This window comes from Metarhizium brunneum, chromosome 4 (assembly GCF_013426205.1).
Source record: "Metarhizium brunneum chromosome 4, complete sequence".
Lineage (NCBI taxonomy): Eukaryota > Fungi > Ascomycota > Sordariomycetes > Hypocreales > Clavicipitaceae > Metarhizium > Metarhizium brunneum.
The window spans coordinates 4,129,845-4,146,141 of NC_089425.1; the positions used below are offsets into that span (position 1 = coordinate 4,129,845).

At 52.8% G+C, this 16,297-nt stretch overlaps 7 protein-coding genes across 7 annotated transcripts; 4 read left to right on the plus strand and 3 right to left on the minus strand.

Annotated features, from left to right (window-relative positions):
* Positions 1–1,450: 1,450 nt before the first annotated feature.
* DAC_1 (D-alanyl-D-alanine carboxypeptidase) lies at positions 1,451–3,204 on the plus strand (the record flags this gene model as incomplete). The annotated part of the gene is made up of 3 exons (XM_066131121.1): positions 1,451–1,672; positions 1,722–2,683; positions 2,739–3,204. 3 exons carry the CDS (start codon positions 1,451–1,453, stop codon positions 3,202–3,204), a joined length of 1,650 nt encoding a protein of 549 aa, XP_065987030.1.
* Positions 3,205–3,676: 472 nt separating this feature from the next.
* Positions 3,677–4,946, plus strand: G6M90_00g079300 (uncharacterized protein; the record flags this gene model as incomplete). Its single annotated transcript, XM_066131122.1, has 2 exons — positions 3,677–3,862; positions 3,921–4,946. The coding sequence occupies 2 exons, from the start codon at positions 3,677–3,679 to the stop codon at positions 4,944–4,946; spliced, it is 1,212 nt and encodes a 403-aa protein (XP_065987222.1).
* A 346-nt stretch (positions 4,947–5,292) lies between these two features.
* Positions 5,293–6,606, minus strand: G6M90_00g079310 (uncharacterized protein; the record flags this gene model as incomplete). Its single annotated transcript, XM_066131123.1, has 1 exon — positions 5,293–6,606. The coding sequence occupies one exon, from the start codon at positions 6,604–6,606 to the stop codon at positions 5,293–5,295; it is 1,314 nt and encodes a 437-aa protein (XP_065987192.1).
* A 1,497-nt stretch (positions 6,607–8,103) lies between these two features.
* On the plus strand, positions 8,104–9,092 carry G6M90_00g079320 (uncharacterized protein; the record flags this gene model as incomplete). Its single annotated transcript, XM_066131124.1, has 3 exons — positions 8,104–8,509; positions 8,567–8,994; positions 9,054–9,092. 3 exons carry the CDS (start codon positions 8,104–8,106, stop codon positions 9,090–9,092), a joined length of 873 nt encoding a protein of 290 aa, XP_065987158.1.
* Positions 9,093–9,490: 398 nt separating this feature from the next.
* Positions 9,491–9,802, minus strand: G6M90_00g079330 (uncharacterized protein; the record flags this gene model as incomplete). The annotated part of the gene is made up of 1 exon (XM_066131125.1): positions 9,491–9,802. One exon carries the CDS (start codon positions 9,800–9,802, stop codon positions 9,491–9,493), a length of 312 nt encoding a protein of 103 aa, XP_065987128.1.
* A 1,319-nt stretch (positions 9,803–11,121) lies between these two features.
* On the plus strand, positions 11,122–12,867 carry G6M90_00g079340 (uncharacterized protein; the record flags this gene model as incomplete). Its single annotated transcript, XM_066131126.1, has 1 exon — positions 11,122–12,867. The coding sequence occupies one exon, from the start codon at positions 11,122–11,124 to the stop codon at positions 12,865–12,867; it is 1,746 nt and encodes a 581-aa protein (XP_065987235.1).
* A 450-nt stretch (positions 12,868–13,317) lies between these two features.
* Ank2_2 (Ankyrin-2) lies at positions 13,318–15,384 on the minus strand (the record flags this gene model as incomplete). Its single annotated transcript, XM_066131127.1, has 2 exons — positions 13,318–13,382; positions 13,635–15,384. The coding sequence occupies 2 exons, from the start codon at positions 15,382–15,384 to the stop codon at positions 13,318–13,320; spliced, it is 1,815 nt and encodes a 604-aa protein (XP_065987079.1).
* Between the last annotated feature and the right edge of the window lie 913 nt (positions 15,385–16,297).

Below are 16,297 nucleotides of genomic sequence, written 5' to 3' on the forward strand. Positions count from 1 at the left end.
TGATCGGAGGGTCAAGTGCTGATTATCTTCACTCGGGATTATGCAGCACTCCAACATGCCTGTAAGCAAATACTGGGCCAAGACATGGATCGATTCTAGGCACTACATATGTAAGGCAAGGGTCGTCTACCTCGATGGTGGCGATTCAAACCAACAAGTATCCGCGATAATTGTTGAGTCAACAACAGCAATTTTGCACAGTGGAAAATGACTATATTTGGGAGGCTCTTTGGGGCCTGAAATAATCGCCTTGTTTTGATGATGATGGCGGAGGCCTCTGGAAGGCCCTTGAGACCCCTGACGATGACCCTCAATATCCAACTGTCCTTCACCAAGGGTTAGCTCCTGCCAAGTTGGGAAGAACCATTTTGGGCTCAGGTTTGGCCATGTTTGCGGCATTCCGGCACCTTGTGGGACTAATCAAGAATAGAGGCATACTTTTTGATATATTCAGCGACAAGAGTCAGGTGGACTACAAAGTAGTCAGGGATGAAGTACCCATTGGCTATGAAGTCAGCCAGGAAAATATAAACATTGTCAACATTCACTTTACACAAGCTCCTGCGTTGGGACAATCGTCCTTGGTATAAAGCTCCTTCTAAGATCTTCTATTTATATGTACTGAAAGCCTTCTGCCCTTAGTCTCATCATCATCTTGCAGCAGGATAGACACATGCATATAATTGACATTGTCGCAAAAAAATAGCAAAAGCTCCCCAGACTAGAATTTATTAAAATACCTGTAATAATTACACATTTCGGGAAAACTACATTAGTAGAAATGATACATTCGATAAAACATAGCTTAGAATTCAGATAAGTAATTCTCTCTGTACGGCAGCTAGTTTATACGTATATACATTCAACTAAGCGCTATATCGATTATATACCGGATATGAGCACCTCCACTTTGCTATTTCATAGGAAGGGTGTGATATTAGGAATCGTGTTTCTAATCTCGGTAGACCCGCGGTATTTACACATACATAACTTGCGCGACTACAATACCAAGACTAAAGATTATCACACGTTACGACTGACTTGAACCAACTCTGCTTGTAGTCAACACTCATTTAAACTACAACATCATCAACTGGTATGTGATCCCCTCCTCGGTGTACGTCGGGATCGGACAAGAAGGGCCCGAGCGGTGCCGACGGTCGCCGGGTTTGGTGGATGAAGCTGTGACACTTGACATTGACGAATGAATTTGCAGCTCACCTTGTGGCACGGTCAAATTCAAGACGAAGGATTCTTTCAAGGGTTTTCCAAACGAGCTGCCATAATAGGCCTAATGGCGACCATACGACAGAAATTGGAAACTCATGCATTGGGCATTTCTCTGCTCTTGGCGGCCGGGGTTCAGACAACAAAGCTGTGATATAAAATGCCGATCCCCCTTGGGTTCAAGACACCGGCAAAATACATTTGTTCTTCAAATCACGAGACAATGAAGCCCCTCGTACTCGCTTTGACATTAATTCTTCACGCGGCAGCCGGGGCCAAACGGCAGCCGACTCCGACCAGAGGCGTGCCCAACGGCCAGCACGGTGGAGATGAGGTTGCATTCGCCAACGAGGCCTTTGAGCAATTCATCCTGGGGCAAATGAACGAATGGCACGTTCCGGGTCTTTCGATAGCCGTCATAGAAGGGAATAAAACCTGGGCCAAGGTTGTCGCGGCCATGTACCACTCTGCTTCCGTGCTAACATGGACGACAGGGCTTCGGGTACGCAACATTGGGTTCGGAGCCCGTCACGCCGTCGACGTTATTCTACTGCGGTAGCATGACCAAGTCCGTGACGGCTGCTGCCCTGTCCATCTTGATCGACGAGCAAAAAAACGGCAGCAATCTTCAGTGGACGACGCCCATCTCCAGCATACTCAAGGACGACTTTGTGCTATCCGACGCTTGGGCTACCGACCACATGACGCTCGAGGATGCGCTATGTCACCGCACTGGCTATCCGCGACACGACTTCTCCGGCCCGTTCAACTCGTCCGTGGACATGGTTCGCAAGTTCCGCCACCTCCCCATGTCCCAGGAGCCCCGTGTGAAATGGCAGTACAGCAACATGATGTACGGCACGCTTGGATACGTGGTCGAGCGCACAAGTGCAACCAGACTGGCCGACTTCTTCCGCGACCGGCTCTGGCGCCCCATGGGCATGTTGAACACGTTCCTGCACCCGGACGACGCGCTCGCCAGCGGCGGCCAGCTCGCCCACGCGTACTACTACAACAACGATACGCGGCAGTTTGGCGAGCTGCCGTGGAACGATGAGGGGAGCGTGGCGGGCGCGGGCATGGCCATTTCGTCTGTGCTCGACTGGTCGCGGTATCTGCGACACATGATTTCCGAGTCGGGGCCCGTTTCCGCGGCTGGCCACGCTGCTCTCAAGGCGCCGCACATGGTGTCGGAGCAGGACAGGCGTATATACTCGGGGACCGAGTTTTACGGGCTCGGCTGGGGGTCCAACATGATGCAGAATGAGGCCGTGTGGTACCATTCGGGGCGAGTCAGCGGCATGCTGTCGTACATGGCGTTTGTTCCGGCTCGGAAGTTTGGATTCGTTATCATGCTCAACACGGAGAGTGTGGCGGCGCTCGATTCCATCTTTTCCACCACGCTGTTCAACTATTTCGAGGTGGCGTCGTCGAACCGTTATGATATTCGACAAGGGTAAGCGAGCACGCGCTTCTTTGGTACTGGGGATATATTGCTGACAAGGCGGCAGGTGGTACGACTTGTTGAGAGACTTGGATGACGGGCTGCGCAACTGCTCGGCCCGTCTGTATCCTGGAGTAGGCGGCGCGGCGTTGCCGTCGGGCATGGCATTGGGAGACTTGGTAGGGAGCTACTACAACGACGGGTATGGATATGCCAACGTGACGGTGAGGTGTGACGATTGGGAGGCAGCACATGGGTCGCCCAGCGTGCTGTCGCTCACGTCGGATGGGTGCCGGATCGTTGTTCCCAGGGCCGAGCTGTTTGGCAAAAACGTTTCGTTTCAGTTGCAACACGTGGCCGGGGATAAGTGGCTGGCTTGGTACTTTGTCGACGACTACAAAACGGTGACGAGGCCGGCCGGTTGCTACCGAGCGCAGGTCGTTGTTGGGCCCTATGGAAAGCCCGACATGCTTGGCATGGACATGAGGATGGAGGGGGACGATTTGCCCCTGACCTGGTTCAAAAGGATTTAACAAGGGCGCCTTTGTCCTTTGTTCTTTGTCCGAACCGGTGCGGTCCCGGGGCATGTGTATAAATAGGCCCGCTGGGTGCATCAAATACATGACACACAAAGCCTTGTTTGAGCCCTTGACCTGGTTCAAAAGGGTTTAACAAAAGCGCCTGCGTGCCTGACGCCGCCTTGTTTGAGCGGCAAAGGAAAAGTTTCCATGTTTAATGTCCCTCTGCGACAAAATTAGACACGAGTCTCGAGTCTCGAGTCTCGACGGTGCGCCAACCGGCTGCTGACTAATGAAATTCGTTCCGCCTCTCAACCCAAGAAGCAATGAGCATACATCTGAGTCTTTCCCAGAGAGTTAAAATGGCCCAGGTGCCCGGCCTGTTATTGAATGAATTGAATCGACCAGACCTCTCTGCATTTGTCTTGCCGCTACGCCTCCAACAACTAGTCCTGTCCTGCATATTCTCCGACACTTTGGCTTCGCCATGTACCCTGATTGGCCCGAATCTGATGCTGACTTGGTGCCACTGCCGCGTTGCCATGGCCCGAAATTGAAACCGTTCGACTTCCAGGGTCCGCAGAAGATTGAGTTTCTCGACTACATTGGTGAAGGTCTGCATGCACACGTCTTCAAGATCAAAATCATGGGCAAAATTTACGCCTTGAAACTTGTAAGCACAGACAAAACCACGTCAATATTCATCATGAGCTACTAGCTGACCTGTTCAGTTCAGGTTCGTCTATGATGGGGATTGGATGAGTCCAGACTACGAGGGACTCTACGCTACCGCGAGTCTCGAAGCAATGAGCGCCTTTTACGAGTACTCGGAGCCCTTCAGCAGCGAATGTCGTGCTTTTGGTCGACTTCAAGAGGCCGGCCACGAGGAACTAGCAGTCCGGTGCTTCGGCTACCTGCTTCTAGACGAGCAACACGAGCGAGCCATAACGGATCAGTTTAGCCACCATAGGATCAGGTTCAACGGCAACGTTGACGGTCCTCTCGCATCAGACGAGTTGCGCTCGCGCTTTCTGGGCAAAAGCGGCAGGCTCCCGCCTATCCGTGGTATTGTCAAAGAATTCGGTCACCTTCCCCAGGCATTGCGGACGAGGGATGCGCGCAGGATACTCCAGCATGTCACTCAGTTGCACCAGCTCGGCATAATCTACGTGGATGTGGCAGACCGACAGCTCATCAACCACAAAATCTGTGACTTTAGTACGGCTATTACTACTCCCCATTATGTTACGAACCCCGAGTTGAACCCGCTTATTGCGCCTGAATGGATACCGGCCATGGAGTTTGAGACGTTCCAGTTCAGTATAAGCGACTATTGGAGTTTTGACGACATGGTGCAACTCTGGAACGCGGAGCACAAGGACCAAAAGAGTAAACTCGCAGTCTACGCATTCCCCGGGAGCCGAGGCTATCCAACGAAATATAACCTAAGAAACACCCCATCTCGGGAGCGCGTCTTTTCCTTTGTCGACCCAAGGCTGTATGACTGGAGACGCCCTGCTGCTAGTCCCGGGAATAAAGCGACGCGAGCATCGGATCGACAAAGAAAAAGGAAAATGGGCAGCAGACGGGCTGATCCAAAGACCCGCGTCCGACTCGATGCCAAGCCGCCCAAGTGGTACTTGGATTGTAATGACCAAGTGACGGCTAATCTAAAACTTGGAACAGCTGGTCGTGGTTGGACCACCTCGCTCAGATGGGAGTTTAGAGATGGTCGTATATTTCCACGGAAAAAATAGTAAGCCACACAAGGTCGATATAGATTCATCGATTCTGCAATCCGTACCCATTGGGAGAACCAACATCCTGACAAAGAAAGGCAACGAAAACAGCAACAAGCAAAAGAGAAGGGAGAAGAGGAAAGACGGAGAGTATTTTTGGCGCGCTTGTGTTTGTGTGAGCCATCCATCAGACTGGCAAGAAGCGTTTGACCAGGCCAGGTGCCCGGTTACCACGCTGTATACTATAACGAATACACACGATAATAATATACTCATGTATACTTCTGAGTCGGCAAATATCATCTGCCACAGGCTGTAACCTCACTAGCCACCTTGACAAGTTGACACACGCCTGATGTCTTTCTCATTGCCTCTCGCCGGGAGCAAGGCGCGTACGAGCACCCGCATTCTGGTTGACAGCCCTAGGATTTACAGTACTAAAGTTGGTAGTACTATCAAAGTTGACGGCATCAAAGTTGACAGCGCCATAGTTGACAGCATCATGGGGGACGGCAGCATAGTTGACAGTATCAAAGTTGACAAAGTTGACGGCATCAAAGTTGACAGCACCAGGGTTGACAGCATCAAAATTGACAGCACTAGGGTTGACGGCATTCAAGCTGACAGCACTAGGGTTGACAGTACCATGGCCGAAAACGTCAGCCCTCCTGTCAACGGCGGCGGGATTGATACCAAACAAAGGGTCCACGTGAACGCCCGAGTAGACAACCGTCGCGGCGACATTGCCTGCCGAAGCCGGACGAGGGTTCGTGGGCTTCTCGAACCCGGAGTATCGGTGAATACGCCCCCATCCGCGCCGCTCGTCGAGGTAGGCCTCGTCCCACTTGTCAATCTTGACCATTTCTCCGTCGTCGACAATTTCTCGATGACATTGGGCCGACATTGCGAGCATGCAAAGCCACCACAAGGCAAGATCCGTCGTGAGCACGTCGGCGCCGCTCCTGGTCCAAGGGACCGGCATCAGGGCCACCTTCCACTCGTCTTGGGCGATCTTGCTAAAGCAGCAAACCACCAGCTCTTCGTCTGTCTGGATGTATCCGTAGCGGGTTTGGGCAGCTTTGCAGATATTTCCCAGCTGTCTCAGCGGCCAAATAAGCTCCTTCTTCACGCTTGTGCTGCTGTTGAGTTGGTGCGCAACCGTCCTGCCACTCCACTTTGAACTCGTTCTCCCAAGGCCGACGACCAGATGGCCCCCTGGGAAGTCGTCGAGCGCGACTATGTGATTCACGGTGAGTCTTCCCGCCGCACCGGGCAAGCTGACCATGAGCGATTTGTCGGGGGTCGAGTATTTCTGGTAAAGGGCAAGGCCCGGGTGAAGTCCAAGACGCGACTTGGCGAACCGGAGAGTCGGCTCCATCAGCCCATGATTCCAGCTGATGAGATGATTGATGTCCTCGGCAGTATGGACCACGAGGCCTGCCAGCACCTCGTCAGCTTGGGGGGATGCTAGCAGTGTGTCTGGAACTGCGGCATCGAGAAGGTGGCCGTAGCTTTCGTTGAGCGTCTTCAGATTGAACTCGTCCCAAATCACGACATACTCGTCCAGCTTTGGCCAACTCCCGTGCGTAGTATTCCTGTTCGATGTCGACGTGCAAGGTAGCAGCGGTTTCTGCTGGGTCAGAACCTGCCGCAACGTGGTACTATTTCTGTTGGCCATCTTTGCTCGAGCTCACATACAGAGCCTGCGGCAATCGTCTCTTGTAAGAAGGTAGTCTTGAAGAGATATTCACAGCAGCCGTGGAGGACGACTTGACAGTTTAGAATCAGGCAGCAACCCCGCTCTCTGACTGCCCGTCACGCACGGCGCGGCCCGCGGTCCAAAGCAGTTGCTCTCACCGGGTTGAGCCCAACGGTTACACGACGCATCACGAGACAAGGAGGTTACAAGGCCACAGATCTCTGGCCCAACGGCTGCCTTGGGCTTTCAACTCATGCCCACTCTTTGCAAGAATCTGCATCTTGGGGGCCAAGTCCTTGACGAACACCAAGTCGCTCCAATATTGAAGCAGATTGTCAAGGTAAATACGGACACAGTTCCACATCCGCTACTGAGTTCCTATCACAGTCGCGAAACGAACTCGAAGTAACTAACTGGAAGGTCAACTGGAACCCGCGAACAGCGTGAGTTGCTCTACTTGTATTAGTATATAAGGATTTGCAGTGGATTAATAATTAAACTATATCAAATAATAAGACCTGGATCTGCTTCTTATTCTTCTTCTATAAACATATAAGCTAGTAATAAGCCAAAAATTATTTATTATAGCTTATATACTATAAAATACGTAAATATACCACAAAATACGCAAATATACCAGCTTAAAAAGTATTATATAACTATAAATAATAAGAAGCTAATATATAAGTAGTAATTTTATATTATAATTTTTCCTTTTATTATAAAGCGTTATTTATTATAATATATTTATTTAGTTTAATATAAATACTAACTAGTATTAGTATATAGTATACTCTAGCTTACTAAGATGCTAAAATCCGATTACTCTACAGGGTAGCTACCCGATTTCCATTTAATACATTCCAGGAGAGAATCCCATACTTACATAAAGCATGATCTAGACATCAAAAAACATGAGACTCGTCTAATATTCTTGAGGCTGCCGCCACAAGCGTTACCAACCGCATCATGTAATATATGCGGTCTATAACTTGGACCATGCGCGATACACACCAAGGCCAGGATCAGCGCCCATCGGGATTCAAGGTTTATGAATACGGTTAAATAATAAGCATATTTGACGGATTCTCACTGGACGACGCACCCTCAAAAGCCCTTCATGGTCCTATCATGACGGCAAATCCAGCCTTGGCAAAGAGCTATTGCAACCCTGATAGCCTTCAGCTGGACGCCCAAGGCACCCTGATGACCCGGACAAACAGCACCAATTCCAATTTTCCATCAAATTTTTCTGTTGAATTCAACGGATGTCAAGAATCTAGACTCGACACTTTGCCCACCTTGTCATATGGCCGATGATTTTGAGCGATTTACCTGCCATCGCAAGCCTTGGCATGTCATGGAGCGAACTCGTATAAAGACATGGACCTTTTCGCAGAAAAAAAGAGACGCGAGAAAAGCCAGGCTCCAGTCACATCTATTGTATGCTTGATTCAATAGTCCAAGCTGTTCGCAATGTATCCCGTCCTCGCAGCGTTGCTCCTCTCCCCCTCTGTCTGGGCATCTCCCGTCGGTCTCCGGGCAGAAACACCAACGCTGGCGATTCCCGCGCCCACCGAGTCGCCATCCTCGGCACACCAGTGGGCAGCGGGCTGGAAGCCCTCCTTCAACATCCACGAGTCGTGCAACAGTTCGCTGAGGGCTCAGCTTCAGCAAGGGCTAGATGAGACGGTCGAGCTGGCTCAGCACGCGCGCAACCATCTCCTGCGATGGGGGCACACGTCCAAGTTTGTAGACAAGTACTTTGGCAACGGATCGACCGCGCACGCTATCGGATGGTACGACCGCATCATCGCGGCCGACAAGACGGAGATGCTGTTCCGCTGTGATGATCCCGACCGCAACTGCGAGACGCAAAAGGGTATGAGCCATCCAGCAAACTGTTATTGGAGACGCATGGTTAACTGACAGAGTTTAGGCTGGGCCGGACATTGGCGAGGGTCAAACGCCACCACCGAGACAGTCATCTGCCCGTTATCCTTTGCGATCCGTCGACCTCTCTCGTCCGTCTGCAATCTCGGGTATACCGTCACCGGATCCAAGCTCAACACGTACTGGGCCACGGACCTGATGCACAGGTTATTCCACGTCCCCACCATCAGCGAGGGCATCGTGGACCACTACTCCCACGGGTACGCGGGAGTCTTGGAGCTTGCCAAGAAAGATCCAGAGAAGAGCGGCATCGACACGGACGCGCTGCAGTATTTCGCTATTGATGTCTGGTCGTACGACATTGCGGCCCCTGGCGTCGGTTGCACCGGCAAGCCGCCCGCGGAGAGTGCGTCTCCGTCTGGCACAAGTACGACCGTGCCCGCGGCCACTGGCACGACTTCGAGTGCGGCGTCTGTGAGTTTGTTACTCCCTCGGAACTTGAAACAAAGCTTGAGCACTGACTGTGAAACCAGTGCCATACCCACGATGATGGTTTCATACACTGCACGTGAAAGTGACATTACACGGCAAGACGAAGCGAGCTTAATGAGAGACAAGAGGGAATGTGACTCACGAGGAAATCTCTTTTGCTGGGCCAGATTCCTTCATCTTGGCGGCTCGTTGTGCAGACCGAAATGGCGCTGAGGCGAGAGAGAATATTTACATTCAAAATCTTGAGAGGGTAATTAATAGAAAATAAATAGTATGGGGAATCAAAACGTCGGTCGCATACGCGTCGGTCGCAATCGTGAATAAACGGCCCCCGCAGCGCCGTGAAGATCTCGCGAACTGACGTGGAGCAACCACCAGACTACGGAGTAACTGTAACTCAATTTCCACAGCCCCTGTTGCGTCTGTTTTTGCCAAGAATTTCGTTTTACCACTTGCTGTCCTATCACCATCAAGGGGTTCAAATGGGGTTCAAATCAATGTCGGCAAAATTGCGCAGCGACAACTTTTCCACAACCATGCCCACGTGAGAATCTCGCGGCAAACCCCAGATTATGCCACTTTCGTTGGCCGTGAAGCCAACTTCGGCCCATGAAGGCCTGCGGGTCTGATGTGCAGGAGTTTTCGATGCGCCACCTGCCGCGTATCCGGGAGTGACCTGTGCCGTGTCTTGATGGAAGGCATCCATCATCACCTTGAGCGCCTCAGTGACCACAAGACCAGGAGATCCCCCTCTAGGCTTGACACCCGCAGGGTTGAACAACTCATTCATCTCAAGTTTATTGGGGCATCTCAGCCGCGGCGGGGGGCCCCTTGGCCGAAGTTGTGTTTTTGCTGTGACCGAGTGGAGCGTTGTCGATATGAGGTTGTATCAACAAAGCCCACACATGCTCGGTCCAAGGAAGACCCATGACTTGACTCAGAATCCCCTGACATGCCGGATATCGTCGCAACATTGACACATGGCGTGGCGTCAACTTGGCTAGGGACTAGCCGCCGCTTGGGTGAGACATTTCTCGCCGTTCTGCGCCGTTGCCTCATTCAGCTCACAGTACTCCGTACCGAGCACGTAGTAGTAGTATGTGATTGTGATGAGGAGGGTTGCAACGGCGCCAGCAACGGGGCGAGCCAACCGGATGACCGTGGGCTGCTTTCGACATGGCAAGAGATACAGAGAATGGAATCAAAAGACTCCGGGGCTGCACCGTTGTCAAACCACGACGCCAAGTTAAACTTCCAAAGCCGACATCCTTCTCTAGACTATGACTGGCAAGCCAGAAAACACTAATGCCGCTTGTCAAATTTCCTGGCTCAGGGCCACCTAGCCGACGCAGCTTGAATGGAGACCTCTACCCAGTTCTCGTGGCGCAGTGGCGTCTTGGTGAAAGCTCACGAGAGATGAATTGGACGAGTGACGAGGCGAGGACTCAATGGGCCCTTTTCAGACCCATGTTCCCCCATCGCCACACGTTGAAGCCCCGGAATCTTAGCCCCTACTTGTTCGGGCCTTCTGGGGGCCTCAGCTTGATGCGGGTTGCGCCTTTGGTGCCATGCTCGCGCAGATGCATTGAAACACGGGTTGATTCCATCCGCTGGAGGCTGAGAGGACTCCACAAAAGTCGACAGTATTGTCCTTTCTCTCTCCTCTCACTCCTTCTGGCGAGGCTGGATGGATGAGCAGTGAAGCGAAAGATCATGTCGCCTAGAACATGTTGCGCCCCGAGACATGTCATCCTGGCGGTCGTTGTATCCCGTAGCCTCTCTCTCTTATACCATGCGTCTCGACCTCCTCGAGCATTGCGTTTGAGAGCTTTGTTTCCTGAATGTCCATCCCGCAGTGGAACCTCCAACTTGGAACCTGGCAGCTGGCCCTGTTTCTTTCGACCTTGATTTCCCCAGATGGATCCCCCTCCCCGTCCATCTGATGATGGGCTGCAGCAGCTCCTGTGAGTGAGATGGCGCATGAATCCCCGCCCCTGGGGCTCATTTACATGAATCCAAAAACAGAGACGACTGACTTCGCAACCTTCCCACCTCAGACAAAACGGGAGGCGCGTGCATTTGGGAGCTCTCCCAAGCCGTCGCGAACAAATGCGCCGCTTCAAGGGAGCCAAGGGCGACAGCATCGCGCCCGCGACGGACAAGGAGCGCCAAGACGACGACTCTGCAGCGGCCGCGACAACAAACTCGCGTCAGTCTTCTTCGAGCATCCCCAGCAATCGACTGTCCAGGACGAGCACCAGCGACTCGATACCCAGGCGACGTGCTTCTGAATACGAACAATCACCCATATCCAATAGGCGCGCTTCATCCAACGCATCTTCCACGTATTACCCAGCTCCCAGCCTATATCCTGCGCCGACGAAACCCCTTCCCGCCTTACCTCCCAAGGCAACAAACAGCGCCTCGAGATCCATTGGACGTCCCCCATCCGAACGATCTGTATCTATAGCAAGCAGCGGACGTTCGTCGCACTATTCGGACAGATCGGGAAGCGTTGCGGCCGGGCCAAGCGGATCCTTCTCCTTCAAGTCTCCAACATCTACCCAATATACAGCCCCGTCCGAATTCCAGCATGGAGATCAACACTCACAACTCTCCTCGTTGGAGCTTTGCTTCAGGAACATGATTGTGTCCCAAGATAAGCGCATCAACAACAGCGTCTACTACTTGGACGTATCCTCCACATCATCAACCCTAGCGACCAAACACGGCAATAACATTGTCAAGATTTGGTCTCTCGAGACTGGCGATATAGGAAGCGTCATCAAGTTTTCATCATATACAGAGGCACAGTCGCGCTCGCGTGACTACCTCATTCGAAGCCATGCCATCCTATCCGAGACATGTAAGCTGATTGCCATTGCCACACGGTTCGGCAGGTCCATCGAAATATGGAACTGGGAAAAGAAGAAATGTCTGCAAACCCTGGACAATGCGGATCGCTGGTCCGTGGGGAAGATGGAAGTGTACGATCACGGGTGGGGACGTCTGGCGACGTATCGAGGCGAAACAGGCGTGATTGACTTGTTTGCGGCCACGAGGGAAAAGAAGCCCTTTGTCAAGATGAGATGCATCAATCTTGCCGAAGCAAACCTGCCCTTCATTCCACAATACCCCGAACTAGCATTGTCGCCAACGAGCCCTCTCCTTGTTGCTGCGGCAGGCCCTCGACCTCCGCGACGAGGACACCCGCCACCCGATAAAGAAACCCTCCTCGTGGCATGGGAGACGCATGACAACGGGCTTGTCGGAAGCAAACCATATCGGGTGGCTCGACCCTGGCAGCACAGGGAGATTGACACCGCGATTCCCTCGGACCTCACGACCTATGGCAGCGTCGTGGTGTCAATATGGATCCCTGCGACGTTCCGTGCCGTGCCAGCGCCAGCCCCTCGTGGGGGAGCCGGGTACAGCTATAACCTCACACCGGTCAAGGTGCCGTCTCGCCATGTATTGGTCTGGGATCTTGCGGCAAACTCGACCAGAACGTTTGCAATCCCCAACTGCACATCATGCATCTCCCCAGACTGTCGATATGTGGCCTACTGCCACGCCAGCGGAGCAGCTATTGGTGCCAGGGGAACGCTTGCCGTCATCGACGTAATGTCGTCCCAAGAGGTGTGGTGCTGGCCTGATCGGAATGCAACGGCAATGGATAGTGGTCCGAGGCCGGGCCTGAAGCAGTTTGAAGACCTCGCCCGTGTCACCGAGCTGGCCTTTTCGGCGGACAGCAAATCGCTGGTTGTGGGTGATGGCGAGGGCCGAGTTGGCGTCTATGATATCCGCGGAAAAGAAGATTCGGAGGGTTTGGGAAATTTGGGCATGGCGTACTGAAGGGAATGTTGAGCATAGTTGGTATCAAGTATAATGCCCTACTGGTAATATTGTAATTGAGAGTGCTACTCCCATGGTGATGCAACAAGTTCGGATCGCGATTCCCAGGTCCCATGGTCGTAAAGTGTCAGGTGACATACCCTTGCGAACATTTTTTCCCCGTCTCAGACACGGTGACGCGCGGTTGCCAGTTTCTGTACAAACTTGCTGCGGAAGCGGCAGGTGCCAGGGACGTTGTTGCCATTTTTTCGCAATTGAGTGCCCTTCCCCTCCCGCATCCCTCGTGACTCACCCTTCACTCACATTTGTGCCACACTACGCCGAGAAAATGACAATGTTTTTTTTGGATACTTTTCCAATAAGCTACCGTAGGATCCCAAGTCCTACTCAACATGTGAAACCATTCTGTTTACCTTTTGTCCAAATACTGCCAATCTAATTCAACACTCGTTACAGGAATCTCGCTTTGAGCAAGCAAGCCACCACGACACCTCCATCAACAATCATAGCCACCTCTATTCAAAGTCATCAGCAACATACATCCGAAAGCTGGGGTATCGATAAAAGTCCCCTCCGCAAGTTGGCGACGACAACACATGATAAACGAGAATGACATCCATCTTCGAAACGCGGCATAAAGTTGAGCTTTTGACTCGGTCGGGCTCTTGCCTAAGCTATTCTGTTGCAAGAATGAGGAATGAGGTCGTGATTGCTTTTTCGACAACGCACGCCAGCGTCATGGCACTCAGCACAAATAACAAACTCACCACCGTCACAGGTCGTACACTCGTATGACGTAGTGCCGAGTACGGTGCATCGCGTACAGACCTTGCACCAGCAAGCATTTTCGATGAACTTGACGGGGTTTGTCTCCGGCTCCATTTCCTCATCCATCTCGGCGCCAGGATCGTGCATCGTGATGTGTTGCCGGACGAGCTGCAGCAGACCCGGTCTACCACTTCGCCGAGCCCACCAAAGCAAACTGTGTCCAAAGCCATCCAGTTGCTCCGAAGGGTAGGGACTCACGGCTAACAATCGGCGCGCAACTGCTTCATGGCCATTTCTAACTGCCGTGAAGATGGGTTTCGAGCCGTAAGAATCCGACATAGTTGGTGACGCACCCCTTGCCAGGAACAAATCCACCATGTCCGCGTTTCCTACCATTGCCGCATGGTACAATGGTGTTCGTCCATAGTTGTCTTTCAAGTCGACATCAAGCCCAGGGGTTCCAAGGAACAGCTCAACGAGTTTCGGGTGTTTATTTTGCACCGCAATGTGAACAGCGTTCCAGCCGCTGAAATTTCCTACCGCTATGTCTGCGCCCTGGGCGAGTAGCAGCTCGGCTACTTCAACATGACCGTTTTCTGATGCAGTGTGCAAAGCGGTGAGTCCGCGACGACTTGTCGACAACACGTCGGCGCCGCGGGCGAGGAGAGACTCGACCACGGCGCAGTGGCCTCTGTCTGACGCGATGAGGAGAGAGGACGAGCCAGACTCATTTGTTGCCTTGATGTCGGCTCCATGATCCAGCAGAAGCTCAACCATAGCAACGCTGCCAGCTCCGGAAGCGAGAGTCAGGGGAGTCCAGCCATTGATGCATGGTGCGTCTACGCTTGCACCCTTTTCCAGCAGAATCTGCACAACAGGCACATGGCCACTATCTGAAGCCAGTGTCATGGATGTCCATCCGTTGCCACAGGGCAGAGCAACATCGGCACCTTTTGCTACAAGTATATTTACCGCCTCTACCATGCCCTTGTCGGCTGCCAATGCCAGAGGGGTCCAGCCATCCGCAGTTGCAGCAGCCGTGTTCGCTCCGTAGTCTATCAACAACTCGAGGATGTCGGCATGGCCAGAGTTGGCGGCTGAATGCAATGGCGTCCACATTCGCTCCGAGGTTACGTGTACATCAGCTCCGTGGGCTAAAAGAAGCTTGGCCACTTCGAAATGTCCATTACAGGCAGCGGACCTGAGAGGCGTCCATCCTGTCTCGCTCGGGACAGATACATCTGCCCCTTTATTCAACAACAGCCTCACCACTTCTAGGTGGCCATCGTTGGCAGCCACACTGAGCGGCGTCCAGCCGGCGTCATTGGTCTGCAAATCGGCATTCGCAGCCAGAAGCAGGTTGACCAGGTCGACATGGCCTTGCCTCGAGGCAGCCGCCAGGGACGTCCAGCCGTCTTCATCCTTCACGTTGACATCTACCCCGGGTGTACGGAGCAGCAGATTGGCAAAGTTGAGATGGCCCTTGTCGGAGGCGATGGGTAGAAGCGGAAACTCGTGGACCTTGACGCCGGTGGAAACAGCGCGTCGCAAGGTCTCTACTCGGCCAGTCTTGGCTGCCCACACGAGAGCGGATGCGCTGGAGTTGTGTGCATTGTATCGATATAGATGGGCGATGAGTAGGCTATAGAGTCGCTTATTAGACTTGGCAAAGGCATCAATATCTCGCTCCGCATCCAGGAACTGGGCCACGGCTACCAGCAGCTCGTTAGCCAAGTCAGACAACGACATTCTGACGACCAAGTAATGCGATCAAGCAAGACGCAGCAATCGCCTGTCACGACAGACTGGCTCTGCCTATCGTCCAAGAACTGACGGTGGAGCGACACTCGAGCTCTGGGGAAACTGGACTGATCAACCAACCCACCTTGAGGGAGGCATTCTTTTGACAAAGCCAATGGAGTTGATGGTGGGGATTCAATGCACAATGACTATTGGTCGGAACCGCAGGCTTGTCACAAGACGGTGAAGCTGTGCGTCACAGCCTTTGTAGCCGTGCGGCTGGCGGGCGCGTGGGCGGAAGAGAAAAGGGTCAACTGGCAGAAACGGCAGCGGCAGAGGCGCTCAGCCAAGCCAGACGAGGGCCCAGACGAGGCCAAAGTCGGTCAAGGCCAGACAAAGGACAACCCGAGATAAGCGGGTGCCGAGCCGCCCTGGTACACGGCATGAAGCATGAACTAACTTGACCTGAGACGATACGGCCAGTCGGCCAACATTGAAGGTGCCTCCATACAATTCTCGGTATATTGACAGCGACTTGCGCTGCGGTGGAACCCGATACTTGCGTCACTCGACTTGCCGGAGAAGAACAATTGGCGGTTGGTCCAACACCCCCGTCGGGGTTGCCCTGTATGTGGATTGTGGTCTTATGGTAGGACCAAGTCGTCGGGTCAAGGGAAGATGAGATTCGATATCCATAGCGCACAAAATCTGAGCAACGAGGCGAGTCGACTCCAAAAGAAACCTCGAGGCAAGACGGCGGCGATAGCTGGCTTACCCGATACGCGCATTGCTTGTGGTTGCTGTTGCTCATGAGGGCCACCGTGCTTCGCACTGATGCCATGTGCACAGGAATTAATGTGGAGGGAAAGACAGCTCAAGGTTAACGTGTCGCCCACACCAGCCAGAATGCTGTAGGGTAGCT